This window comes from Neoarius graeffei, chromosome 24 (genome assembly GCF_027579695.1).
Source record: "Neoarius graeffei isolate fNeoGra1 chromosome 24, fNeoGra1.pri, whole genome shotgun sequence".
In the NCBI taxonomy this organism is placed as follows: domain Eukaryota; kingdom Metazoa; phylum Chordata; class Actinopteri; order Siluriformes; family Ariidae; genus Neoarius; species Neoarius graeffei.
In genome coordinates, this window is record NC_083592.1 from 59,773,164 (window position 1) to 59,788,151 (window position 14,988).

The window sequence follows — 14,988 nt, forward strand, 5'->3', positions numbered from 1 at the left end:
CACTCACGCATAGCTCATAGTTGTGTACACACACACACACACACACACACACACACACACACACACACACACACACAAGCAGTGCATGAATCCTGTCTTTCTTGTTTCACAGCTAAAATATGTTAAACTATACACACACACACACACACACACACGGATCTCTGCCCTGACAAAATCCTACTACTTCTGTTAACCTCCAGTATTTGACTTCTGTCGTGTGTGTGTAATTAAGGTAAGTGCTTCCCAAGAATAGCACGCTGACAAATGATGGAACATTTAAATATCTCTCTCTTTCTCTCTCTGTCCCTGTCTGTCTGTGTCTCTCTCACCACTCCTGTCTGCCTGTCCTGTCTGTCTGTCTCAGGTTATCTGCCTAATTGTGTTCATGCGGTCGAGGTGATGTTGGCTGCAGCGAGTATCGGGGCGATTTGGAGTTCCACGTCTCCGGACTTCGGGGTTAACGTAAGAATTCACACTTTGGTGTATCACACCACAGACTGTAGTACACACACACACACACACACACACACACACACACACACACCGCAGACTGTAGTACACACACACACACCGCAGACTGTAGTACACACACACACCGCAGACTGTAGTACACACACACACACACCGCAGACTGTAGTACACACACACACACACACACACACACCACAGACTGTAGCACACACACACCGCAGACTGTAGTACACACACACACACACACACCGCAGACTGTAGCACACACACACACACACACACACACACACACACACACACCACAGACTGTAGCACACACACACCGCAGACTGTAGTACACACACACACACACACACACACACACACACACACACACACACACACACACACACACACACCACAGACTGTAGCACACACACACCGCAGACTGTAGTACACACACACACACACACCGCAGACTGTAGCACACACACACACACACACACACACACACACACACACACACACCGCAGACTGTAGCACACACACACACACACACCGCAGACTGTAGTACACACACACACACACACACACACACACACACACACACACACACACACACACACACACACCACAGACTGTAGCACACACACACCGCAGACTGTAGTACACACACACACACACACCGCAGACTGTAGCACACACACACACACACACACCGCAGACTGTAGCACACACACACCGCAGACTGTAGCACACACACACACACACACACCGCAGACTGTAGCACACACACACACACCGCAGACTGTAGTGCACACACACACACACCGCAGACTGTAGTGCACACACACACACACACACCGCAGACTGTAGTGCACACACACACACACACACCGCAGACTGTAGTGCACACACACACACACACCGCAGACTGTAGTGCACACACACACACACACACCGCAGACTGTAGCACACACACACACACACACACCGCAGACTGTAGCACACACACACACACCGCAGACTGTAGTGCACACACACACACACCGCAGACTGTAGTGCACACACACACACACACACCGCAGACTGTAGTGCACACACACACACACACCGCAGACTGTAGTGCACACACACACACACCGCAGACTGTAGTACACACACACACACCGCAGACTGTAGTACACACACCGCAGACTGTAGTACACACACACACCGCAGACTGTAGTACACACACACACCGCAGACTGTAGTGCACACACACACACACCGCAGACTGTAGTGCACACACACACACACACACACACCGCAGACTGTAGTACACACACACACACCGCAGACTGTAGTACACACACACACCGCAGACTGTAGTACACACACACACACACCGCAGACTGTAGTACACACACACACCGCAGACTGTAGTACACACACACACCGCAGACTGTAGTACACACACACACCGCAGACTGTAGTACACACACACACACCGCAGACTGTAGTACACACACACACCGCAGACTGTAGTACACACACACACCGCAGACTGTAGTACACACACACACCGCAGACTGTAGTACACACACACACCGCAGACTGTAGTACACACACACACCGCAGACTGTAGTACACACACACCGCAGACTGTAGTTAGTGCACACACCGCAGACTGTAGTTAGTACACACACCGCAGACTGTAGTACACACACACACACCGCAGACTGTAGTACACACACACACACCGCAGACTGTAGTACACACACACACCGCAGACTGTAGTGCACACACACACACCGCAGACTGTAGTACACACACACACCGCAGACTGTAGTACACACACACACCGCAGACTGTAGTACACACACACACCGCAGACTGTAGTGCACACACACACACACACACACACACACACACAAACCGCAGACTGTAGTACACACACACACACCGCAGACTGTAGTACACACACACACCGCAGACTGTAGTACACACACACACCGCAGACTGTAGTACACACACACACCGCAGACTGTAGTACACACACACACACACACAAACCGCAGACTGTAGTACACACACACACCGCAGACTGTAGTACACACACACACACCGCAGACTGTAGTACACACACACACCGCAGACTGTAGTACACACACACACCGCAGACTGTAGTGCACACACACACACACACACACACACACACAAACCGCAGACTGTAGTACACACACACACACACCGCAGACTGTAGTACACACACACACACACACACACACACACACCGCAGACTGTAGTTAGTACACACACCGCAGACTGTAGTACGTACACACACCGCAGACTGTAGTATGTACACACACCGCAGACTGTAGTACGTACACACACCGCAGACTGTAGTACGTACACACACCGCAGACTGTAGTACGCACACACACCGCAGACTGTAGTACGCACACACACCGCAGACTGTAGTACGCACACACACACCGCAGACTGTAGTACACACACACACCGCAGGCTGTAGTACTCACACACACCGCAGACTGTAGTACTCACACACACCGCAGACTGTAGTACACACACACACACACACCGCAGACTGTAGTACATACACACACACCGCAGACTGTAGTGTACACACACACACCGCAGACTGTAGTTAGTACACACACCGCAGACTGTAGTTAGTACACACACCGCAGGCTGTAGTACGTACACACACCGCAGGCTGTAGTACACACACACACACCGCAGGCTGTAGTACACACACACACACCGCAGACTGTAGTACACACACACACACACACCGCAGACTGTAGTACGTACACACACCGCAGACTGTAGTACGTACACACACCGCAGACTGCAGTACAGGTTCCTGATTTAAAACGTGGGTCTGTAGCGTCATTTATGGCTGAATGACCCCTGATCTCTGACCTCTGTCTTCCTGTAAATGGGAAAGAATTAAAATGGCAATCATTGTTGATTTCAATGATTTTAATGTTTCAAGATTATAACAGAAAATATAGCAGCAAGCAGCGAGGGCGGGGCCAAGCAACCCAGCAGGGCACAGTTACCATGTAAATGTCATTTTGTCCAGGCCTTGGTTGCATTCAGTCAAATCATGTTTCATGTCAGTTGACCAAACCTTAGCCAAGATTTGAGCTCACTTCCTATTTGGTGGCTTTACCACTGAGTGCACTCTCAGAACAGGAAATGGCGACATGTTCTGACATCAGAATCACAAAAAGCAGGACTTCAAGTAATCATGATTTTTAACCAAAGGTCTGAACAGGAATAGCAAATTGTTTTTTCTTCTTGTAGTGCCCCTGACTGGTAAAATGGGGCAAATTTTTCTGGACTCTCTTTATGTGGGGTCTTGAGTTGGTCCACCTAGTTTGGTGTAGATACAGAAGTGTTGCTGGGATATGAGCTCACTTCCTGTCTGGTGGCGTCACTATTTAAATTAATTGGATGATTGGAGGCCATATCATTTGCATTAGCAAAATTCTTTGAATTGCTTTTGGTCAGAACCCTGTGCAAATGATGCCTACCAGGAGATCATGAGTTCAAATCCCAATGATGACACAGTTTCCTGGGACCAGGAGTTGATGGAGCGGACTTGCTTGTGCTCTCTGTGAGAGGAGCTGACTGTCTCTCCCCTGTCAATCACTGTGACAGTAGCCAATCACAGGCGTCTGTGAGCTCATGTATGTGGAAGAGGGCGGATAGTGCTTTCCCTTTCTCTGCTCATCTTTGCAGGATCTGTGAAGTCTGGGGTCACTGATGGTGTTGAGTTCTGTGCTGATGTTTTTATTGGAGCTCATCAGAGAAAACGTTTGTTGATGCAGAGGCATGTGGAGCCAAACATAATTCAGCACAGAACTGAGTGTTGGCGCCATCTATCAGACAGACGGAAAATAGCAGCATTAATGCAAGAAATGGGTTAAAAAGTGTCTTCATATAAAATACTTCAGAGGCGGGACCTGGCCCACGGGTCCAGCTGTATGGACACCTTACAGATGCTCAGCTCACCACCACACACACACACACACACTGTACGTGCATGCATGCACACATGTGACCTGTCAGCTATGGTCGCTCTCTCTCTCTCTCTCTCTCTCTCTGTATAGAGTGAACAGGTTTGTTAGTAACAGTAATAAACACAGCTGCACTGCTGCCCCCTGGTGGCTAGAAATTTAAACAGCAACTGTATGAGGAAACATTGGATATTTTCTTATATATCTGTCTGTTTTTCTGTGTGTCAGGGAGTGTTAGACAGGTTCTCTCAGATCCAGCCGAAGTTGATCTTCTCTGTAGCTGCAGTGGTGTATAACGGCAAACAACACGACCACATGGACAAGCTGCAGAGAGTCGTTAAAGGCACGCACACACACACACACACACACAGTCTTGCATATTTAGATTTGATATGTTTAGATTTATACACTCATTCAGGTGTCTCACTCTCTCTATCTGTCTCACTCTCAGGTCTTCCTGATCTAAAGAAGGTTGTTGTCATTCCTTATGTTCGTTCCAAAGGGGAGATAGACCTGTCCAAGATTCCTAATAGGTGTGTGTGTGGGGGGGATGAAGCAGAACTTTCTAGATGATGATGATGATACTCTGTACTGAACAGATCTATAAAACCTAAATCCTCTTTTTTCATAAAAGTGCTGTCCCACCCCCCCTGTCTCACTCTCAGTGTGTTCCTGGAGGAGTTTCTGGCCATGGGAATGGAGGGAGATCAGGATCCTCAGTTGGAGTTTGAGCAGCTTCCATTTTCTCATCCTCTGTTCATCATGTACTCCTCCGGCACCACAGGGGCGCCCAAGTGCATGGTGCACTCTGCAGGGGTGTGTGTGTGTGTGTGTGTGTGGTGATTAGGGTGAGAAGCTGAGATGTGCTGCAGTTCCAGTGTTGACCACAGGGTGGCACTGTGAGCACAGTAATCACTCTACACCTCTGCGTGTCACATCATTACATCAGTACACCTTCACTAATAATAATAATAATAATAATAAATAATGATAATAATAATAATAAATAATAATAATAATTTTTAGTTTTTATATTGTATATGTTTGGGGTTTGTCTATATATTTATCTCTGTGTGTGTGCGCAATTTTGTTTTCTCCGTTCATCTGACTGTGCATCTGTCTAGAGTGTATGAGTCGTGTGTGTGTGTGTGTGTGTGAGCGTGTGTGTAATTTTTCACAGCTTTCCTTTTGGTGTTAGTAGTGTTTCGGTCTAATGTGTCACACCAGATGGATAATTAGTGCCCTATATGTATAAACAGACACACACACCTGCACACACACACACAGGGTGATTACACTGTGTGAGTAATTAATGATTGCGTGTGTAAACAGTAGCAGGCTGGAATCATGAGCAGGCCGGTAAATACAGTTGTGTGTGTGTGTGTGTGTGTGTGTGTGTGTGTGTGTGTGTGTGTGTGTGTGTACGGAGAGACAGGAGGGTGTGCAGGGAGACAGATGTGTAGTTATATAGTCAGACAGGTTTAAAGGAGCTGGTTAAATTCATGAAGCTGGTAAACGTGAACATCTAATACATAACACTGTAACTCCTCCCCCTTTCTCTCTCTCTCTAGGGGACTCTGATTCAGCACCTTAAAGAACACATTCTCCACGGCAACATGACGAGCAATGATGTCATCATCTACTACACTACAGTATGCAGATTAATCTCTTTATTCTGATCACATGATTTTATTTATTTGTCTCACTCTTTCTCACTCTCTCTCTCTCTCTCTCTCTCTCTCTCTGTAGACGGGGTGGATGATGTGGAACTGGTTGGTGTCGTCTCTGGCTGTTGGAGCATCGGTGGTTCTGTATGATGGTTCTCCTCTGGTTCCGACACCTGATGTTCTGTGGAACCTGGTGGACCAGCTCGGGTGTGTGTGTGTGTGTGTGTGAGAGAGATCATGATGTCATCATCACCTGTCCATCTAACGCCTCCATGACTGACAGGTCACCATGGTAATGTGGTGGAGCGAGCACTCTGATTGGTCAGGTCTCGGCTGCTGTTCCAGTGTTCAGCACAGCGCTCGCTGCTTGGGGGTAAATTATGAGCTCGGGTCCAGCATGGCCGCTGTGTTCAGCGTGTCTGAGCTGCACTGCTGCAGGTCATGTGACGAATTAAACATGGCCACCGTGCTATGCTTCCTCGGATCTCTGTCTTCGATCCCACCACACGCTGGTGCTCAGTTCTGCAGGCTAGAGTTTGAATACAGCTTGATATAAAACGGATCTTTAATCGCGCAGCGCTGCGAGTCGTACACAGGTCCAGGAGAAGAGTGCAGTGGACACGCAGTGTTCTAATCACCTAGAAGTGCACTAGGTCGGGATCATACTGAGGTAGTGTTAGTGCTCTTACAATGAAACCAGCTCCCTCTGAGCTCCTTCTCACCTTTGGTACTGGAACTGTGATCCTTTGTCTTACAGGACCTGGTACCTTTAGTTATAGAACTAGAAACTTTAGTACTGGAACAGGGATTTTTGGAATAAGAACTGGTACCTTCAGTGACAGAACTGACTTTTGATACTGAAACTGGGACTGTAATAATGGAACTGGTACCTTTGGTTATATTACTAGTGGTTTTGGCACTGAGACTAGACCCTTTTAGTACTGAAATCAGTAGGCTTGTTTATGGAAATGTGACTTTTGGTACTGGAACTGTGACTTCTAATACTGGAACTAGGACTTTTGGTACTGGAATTATGACTTGATGCAGGAATTGGTACTACTGGTAATGTAATTCTGACATGGAACCTTTTGGTACTGTTGCTGTTACTGGTGGAAACAGAAATAGGAACCTTTAGTTATAGAAGTCAAAGTCAAAGTGAACTTTATTGTCAGTTAGACCATGTAACAGAATTACACAGAGGATTGAAATTGCGTTTCCCCAAACTCCAAATGTGCAGTATTAAAAAACTGACACACAACTAAACATACAGTACAAGTGCACACAGACATCAACAGATAAGCAAATTAACACAACATATAGACAGACAGTGGGCATACAGTTCCCAGAATATTCACCGTGATCCGGAAATGTTGTCAAGTTTGAGGTAATGTAGTCCAGAATAGTAGTTCCAGAAATGTAGTCTGGTGCAGCATGGTAAAGTGCAGAATAGCAGCATGGAGATAAATAAGTATTGTAAACTTGTATGTTCTTTGTGCAAAAAAGAATATTGGCATATGTGCATATAGAGGATGTGCGGTCACGTGACCCGTCCGTGTTTACTCCGCCCACTCCGCCATATTGGACGGCTTCAGGATTGTTTACCTTGCGTGAGTGTAATGGATCCAGGGAGTAATCCCCAAGAAAATTCGGAAAATACCCCATCTACATCACACGATTACTTGTCTAAGTTTGTTCAGCATCTTGAAGGTGACGTGAGGCAGCGTTACGTGGAAAAGTGTTCCGGTTGGGGATTGCAGATCTGTACAACTTGCCGCAATCCTTGTTCAGGGAAATTCGGAGCTGCGGTGCCGGCGATTTGCCCGATCTGGCCTACCACGACATTTACAATTTTCTCGTGAATCGTGTTACACTGGCAAAGCCCTCAAAGCTTACAAGAGCCTGGAAGCTTATAAATATTTTGTTGCGGGATGGGTATCCCAACTATACCTCTGGAAGGTTCCGAAGAAGAATGTCTACTTGATAACCTCACGGGTAAGTGGCATTAAGACGTTTATCATAAAGAGACTATGCAGGACGTTTTATCGTAAGAATGTTCGAAATGTCACCGGTTCTGTTCATAATTTTTATGGACAGAATTTCTAGGCGCAGCCAGGGGCCAGAAGGAATCCTGTTTGGGAACCACAGGATTTCATCTCTGCTTTTTGCGGATGATGTTGTCCTGTTGGCTTCTTCAAACCAGGACCTTCAGCATGCACTGGGGCGGTTTGCAGTCGAGTGTGAAGCGGCTGGGATGAGAATCAGCATCTCCAAGTCCGAGGCCATGGTTCTCGACCGGAAAAGGGTGGCTTGCCCTCTCCAGGTTGGTGGAGAAGTCCTGCCTCAAGTGGAGGAGTTTAAGTATCTCGGGATCTTGTTCACGAGTGAGGGAAGGATGGAGCGTGAGATCGACAGGCGGATCGGTGCAGCCTCCGCAGTGATGCGGTCGCTTTACCGGTCCGTTGTGGTGAAGAAGGAGCTGAGCCAAAAGGCGAAGCTCTCAATTTACCGGTCGATCTACGTTCCGACTCTCACCTATGGTCATGAGCTTTGGGTAATGACCGAAAGGACAAGATCGCGGATACAAGCGGCCGAAATGAGTTTCCTTCGCAGGGTGGCTGGGCGCTCCCTTAGAGATAGGGTGAGAAGCACAGTCACTCGGGAGGAGCTCGGAGTAGAGCCGCTGCTCCTCCACATCGAGAGGAACCAGCTGAGGTGGCTCGGGCATCTTTTTCGGATGCCTCCTGGACGCCTCCCTGGGGAGGTGTTCCAGGCATGTCCCCCCGGGAGGAGGCCCCGGGGAAGACCCAGGACACGCTGGAGGGACTATGTCTCTCGGCTGGCCTGGGAACGCCTCGGTGTTCTTCCCGAGGAGCTGGCCGAGGTGTCTGGGGAAAGGGAAGTTTGGGCTTCCCTGCTTAGACTGCTGCCTCCGCGACCCGGTCCCGGATAAAGCGGAAGAAGACGAGACGAGACGAGATGTTCGAAATCTAAACTCAGTTCCAGATAATGACAGGGTTGTAAATATGTATGTTTTTGTCTGAAAAACAGTAAACCAGAAAGCTGCACACGTCTGCGTGGAAGCTGCGCAGATGTGCGCAGCTTTCTAACCAACTGCCTTCTTCTCATACTAATACTTCCTGTGTTGCTTATTTAGTAATTTTAATACAGAATTTACTCTGATGAAATTATTCAGACACTCCAATGCCCCCCTAAAAAAAAATCGGATCTGCGCGATTCAGCCGTGAAAAAGGCGCATCCGCCGTTTGCATCCCTGTTTAATCTCATAGGTTAACCGACTTTAACTGGCTAATGAGGCTCGGTGGTCGGTCAAGATTTTTTTTAGTTTTCGCATCCCTACTATGGATTGGCCTTTCAAAGGCATATATGAGCCAAAAAGATAAAACATTGTCATAGACTAGGCCAGGGTAGTAGGGCTCGGCATAGCCATTTTAAAGTGCTGATGACACGTTTTTGACATCTTTGGCGATGTTTTATAACGTAAAAAGTAATTCCCGATGATCCATATATTAATTCACGAAGGCGCCTATTTTACAAGTTATGATAAAAAACGCGGCTATTTGGGCAAATTTGACGGGGCTGCAGCACCCAGGAGACGGAGGAGGAGGAGGGGCTATATGACGTCAGCGAAAGAACCTTCCTCCTAACTTACCAGTTTGTTGTTGATGCGACAGGTGTTCAGTTTATCATTATTAGTATTTTTATTAGACATTATTATACATTATTATATATATATATATATAGTTATTATGCCTTCGCGTTGTGTTGCCGGCTTTTGCTCCAAAACCCACAAGGATGGGGTAAGTTTATTCAAGTTTCCCAGAGATCCCGAGCTGCATGCGAAGTGGGTGAAGCAAGTCAGGCGCACTCGTGACAAGTGGGAGCCCTCACCAACATCCGTCCTGTGCTCTGAACACTTCGATTTGGATTGTTTTGACACCCTTCCCTGCTTAAAAGAATCTCTTGGGTGTTCAGTTCAGCACAAACGTGTGTTACTACCATCAGCAGTGCCTACACAGTGTTGCCAGATTGGGAGGTTTCCCGCCCAGTTGGGTGGTTTCAAATGCATTTTGGTGGATTTTGAGCATATTTTGGGCTGGAAAACGTCAGCAGTATGTGTTGCCAGATACCGCTGAAGTTTTCCAGCCCAAAATATGTTCAAAACCCACCAAAATGCACTTGAAACCACCCAACTGGGAGGGAAACCTCCCAATCTGGCAACACTGCCAGTATTCCGGAGGGGGTCTACTAGTAGCTATGCCGGATCCACAGACAGTCCTCCTGTCAGAACATGTGTTGTGAAACGACATAAGATAAAGGTACGTAGAGCTATAGATTCTACATGATAATCATAAATGTAATCATAAAGTCGGCGTGATATCAGTCATGTATTTGCTTGTGAAAGCTTGCGGCTTTCATGTAACTGCCGCCTAGCAACAAGAGGCAAAGGGTAAAGAGGGTAGGCTATCATAGATTCTATTCGGAAGAGATCAACACAATTCTAGACTCCCAGAAGAGGAAGAGCTAGCACTAGAGAGTTCACCGGCGTTTTCATGCGCCATTTCCATTGAGTAGAACCAGAGTAGAACAGCCAGTGAACCGCAGCGTGTTCTTCCGCTGACGTCACAACATGGCCGCGAGCCACGGACCCAGTTTTCTTGTGCTGTGCAATTAAAAGTTGGATATTTGCGTAACAACAGCTTCTTTTCACGTAATTATAACAGAAATCTAACATGTTTGCCATGTTGTATAGTTTAAGAAATTGCATAGAGTCATGTTCGTGTCATCAGCACTTTAAATGTTAGATTTCTAAGTATGCAGCTATCATTCAATCCGAAAATCAACTTAACAGATGTACTAGGAGTATTGAATTAGAAGATCACACCTACCTGATATGAAGTGTTCACTGCAAATTCAGCTGGTAGAACTGGGGTTCCAGTTTTCTCTTCGCACAGCGGACACCCATTTTGCGCGTCTCTCCTCGTCTGCGGGGAATCTATAAAATGACACGCCCTCCTTTTGGCCCTGTCTATTGGTACAACCAAATGCTGAACAAGATATAACCATTCTCGAAAGATCTACTCCCACACACTTGATAATTAGAACGGGTTCGTCTAAGTTCTATGCGCGACCTTGCCGTCCAAAATGGCGGATAAACAAGTGTCACATGACCTTGTGACGTCATGTGCACGCTCTCTATAAAGAGCATTGTATAGACATTGAGTTTACTGTTTGACAGTTTGCTGGTCTTTTGTGTGTGGGGTGGTTATGTTCTTGGAGTTTTCATGAGTGAGTTGAGCAGTCTGATGGTCTGTGGGAAAAAGCTGTTGCTGAGTCTGGTAGTCCTGCAACGCATGCTGCTGTAGCGCTTGCCAGATGGTAGGAGAACTCTGAACTGTGACTTTCTGATCTTTTGTACTGGAACTGAGAGCTTTTGCTTCTGGAACGGTGCATGTGTACATGGAACTATTTCTCTCAGACACCTCGTCTGGATTCACACACACACACACACACACACAAGTGTTATATTGGGGTCAGTTATTGTCCTGTTGTAAGGTTTTGACATTTGATCTTTGTCTGTTTGACCCTGAGTGGATCAGTAATGAAGCGTGTAGTGGGGTAGTGAGGGGGGGCAGTGATGCTCCTCATGGGGAAGAGGGGCAGGGACCAAACACGATGTTTTCCTCAGCAATGGTACCAAAGATCTTAGAGTATACAAAGATACAGCAACATAATTCATCTCTATTGGATCAAAAGTGGAACAGTTTCAATCTCAGAGATGGGCGTCGGCCTACATCACAAACGAAATTCCTGGACCTTCTCGGTGACTGTAACAGAGCTTCAGGTCATTCTGGTCTGTGTAAAGGGGGCTCGGGGATCAGTCCCCCCTCCCTCTCCTGTTGGAGACTCTGGTTGAAGACGTGCTGAATCGTATCTTACTGAATCAACTTTGAATCATATTAATCTGAAATGTGGTCTGATGGAGTCATATTGAAATGGTTCTGAATCATATCACATTGCAGTGAATCTGAATCATATTTGATTGAACTGACTCTGAATCGTTTCATATGGAATCGACTCAGAGTTGTGTTGTATTTGAACGGTTCTGAAGCGTATCGTATGAAGTCGATGGTGGTTTTAATCGTCTTCCACAAAGCGAGTATTTAATCTTTCTGTCTGTTTCTCTGCAGAATCACGATCTTCGGTACAGGAGCAAAATGGCTGTCTGTCCTGGAGGAGAGGAACCTGAAACCAGGTGAGTGTCTCAGTCCAAACACATGAGAGAGAGAGAGAGAGAGAGAGAGAGAGACAAAGTAAAATAAAGAGAGACAGACAGGAGAAGGATGTTATCTGTCTCACTGCTGTTTATGTTTCTTCCTCTCTCGGTCAGTTGATGTGGGACAGTAACGACTCACCCGTCACTCCATCCTGTCTCTCTCTCCTACCTGTCTCTCTCTCTCTCTCTCTCTCTCTCTCTCTCTCTCTCCATGTCTGTCTGTTATAATACACAGAGAAGTAAGAACAGATTAAATAAATCTCTCAGAGACAAAAAAGTGTGTGTGTGTGTGTGTGTGTGTGTGTGTGTGTGTGCACTAATCTCTGAGATTAGCCTCACTGGAGGGGATTAAGGGTGTAGGGGTCATTACACACCAGGGCTGTCAACATATGTTCTGCTTTCTGCTTGTGTGTGTGTGTGTGTGTGTGTGTGTGTGTGTTAACTTGTGTTTCTTGCCACACACAGTCACATTCTCTCTCTCTCTCTCTCTCTCTCTCTCTCTCTCTCTCTCTCTCTCACACCAATCGACTCAAACATGTACAATTTAAAGTGCATATCCTGGACCAACTTCGTGTTTTTTTTATATGAAAGTCTGTCCCTTTACACACTCATCTAGAAGGGTAATTTTGCACAAGGCCATCTGTCTACAGCAGAAAAAAATAAAATAACAAAATGCATCTGGAAAAATCCCAAGGGAGTCTGGAGCCAGATTCGTGACGTCACCTGCGGAAGCGCCAGCAGGCTGCGCGAGCTTTGCGTGGTCTCAGTGCACAGCCTGTGTAGACCAAGCACTCCCATTTCTCTCTCATTGTCCGGTCTTTTGGAAAACGATGAGTACTAATCCCATCAAGATTGGTGTTGCTACACCCTCCTACGATACATCGGTTAACCATTTTAATAATTACGTGATAATGTTGAAGAAATTTGCAGAAAACCACCAGGTCGTTTCCTCATAAACAAACCGGCGCCGACATAGGATTCAGAGGGAGGCGTCCCGCACGCGACGCCACGAAAATCAATGTTTGCCGGGAAATCCAAACGCCGAGTTTTTTCAGAGGCGGACCAATTCGCCTCAAATGGCTCGATTTCAAATGAATTTTTCTGGTATTGCGCAAGGGAAACAAATTGCACAAAATGCAAAATGTGACAGATATTTGACCAAAGTTTAATATAAAATGAGAATTACATTGATCTTACTCCTGAATTTACCCGTGATATGCACTTTAAATAGGAAATGTGCTTTAATTGTGTTGTTTACTATCATTTCCAGGGGTGCCAATAATAGTGGAGGGTTGTGTGTGTGTCTTCTGCATCATATTTTGTATATAATTCTATATATAAAAAAAACTTTGTGTGGGTTTTTAGCTAATGTCTGCTTTCTCTATCTGTGTGTGTGTGTGTGTGTGTGTGTGTGTGTGTGTAGCTGACACACACAGTCTGCAGAGTTTACACACCATCCTGTCGACCGGGTCGCCGTTAAAGCCACAGAGTTACGAGTATGTTTACAACTGCATCAAACACAACGTTCTGCTCGGCTCCATCTCAGGTACGTGTGTGTGTGTGTGTGTGTGTGTGTGTGTGTGTGTGTGTGTGTGAGTGAGAGAGAGAGATCTCACCCCGTTCAAACAAATTAGCTTCAGTGCTAACAGCTGTTGTGGACTGAGGGTGGTGTGTGATTGTGTACCTGGAACTGCATGGGTTTGTCTTTGTTTTACTTTGTGTGTGTGTGTGTGTGTGTGTGAGAGAGACTGAGGTTTCTCAGTGTGGCACTATCACACACCACCTGTGCCCGCCGCCCCCTATTGCTCAGACAGCTGAGCAGCAGTGTGTGTGTGTGTGTGTGTGTGAGAGAGAGTCAGTCACTGGAGTACGTGCCCAAACCTAGTTAACTAGTTGGAATTATTGCTATAAAATGAATGTTCCTGTGAGTCATCACTGCAGGAAATAAAGAATAAATATAATTACACACCCATGCTAATCATCACACATGAGAGCAAGCATGTGATTGCCATAGTAACGCCCAAGCATTACTGTTGCTCTTTATTATTCCTCGGTTATAGTTCTGAAGTTTTCTGGTTCTGTTTTTCGGCACTTTTCAGCAGTCTGAGCTGCTTGTTGGCAGGCACTCAGCGTTTGATTGACAGGTCTCGACACCGGCGCTGTTTAAAATGTCACACTTGTGTACAGATCTGCTCATTCACTCAGACACTGAACCTTTTCAACATCTCACTGTCTGACCCCTCCCACTGAGAGGAGGCGGGCCTCACCTTGACCTCTGACCTTGAGGCCAAGTGAAGCATATGTGCCCGTTTCCTCCTGGCAACTGTTGTCGTGCCAACCAGACTGACCTCACCGCTGAGCCTGCAGGAGGCTTTAACACTTTAAACCCCCACACGGCTGCCATCTGTACACACACACACACACACACACACACACACCTCCCTCATGGGCTGACCTGTTTACTGTGCTCACTGTATGAGTGTGTGTTCATGGAACCAAACGGAGCTGAGGGGGCCAATACTTTAATAGTGGTTAAAATAAACAT

At 46.6% G+C, this 14,988-nt stretch overlaps 1 protein-coding gene across 2 annotated transcripts in view; it reads left to right on the forward strand.

The window, feature by feature from the left end:
• The window catches only part of aacs (acetoacetyl-CoA synthetase), a 47,631-nt gene that overhangs the window by 25,022 nt on the left and 7,621 nt on the right, over nucleotides 1–14,988 (forward strand). For both annotated transcript variants that reach the window (XM_060907573.1, XM_060907574.1), the window contains exons 5-12: nucleotides 365–462; nucleotides 4,710–4,824; nucleotides 4,933–5,014; nucleotides 5,147–5,297; nucleotides 6,053–6,133; nucleotides 6,231–6,355; nucleotides 12,358–12,422; nucleotides 13,867–13,989. In XM_060907573.1, coding sequence (XP_060763556.1) covers nucleotides 365–462; nucleotides 4,710–4,824; nucleotides 4,933–5,014; nucleotides 5,147–5,297; nucleotides 6,053–6,133; nucleotides 6,231–6,355; nucleotides 12,358–12,422; nucleotides 13,867–13,989 — 840 coding nt within the window. The remainder of the gene's footprint in view (nucleotides 1–364; nucleotides 463–4,709; nucleotides 4,825–4,932; nucleotides 5,015–5,146; nucleotides 5,298–6,052; nucleotides 6,134–6,230; nucleotides 6,356–12,357; nucleotides 12,423–13,866; nucleotides 13,990–14,988) is intronic.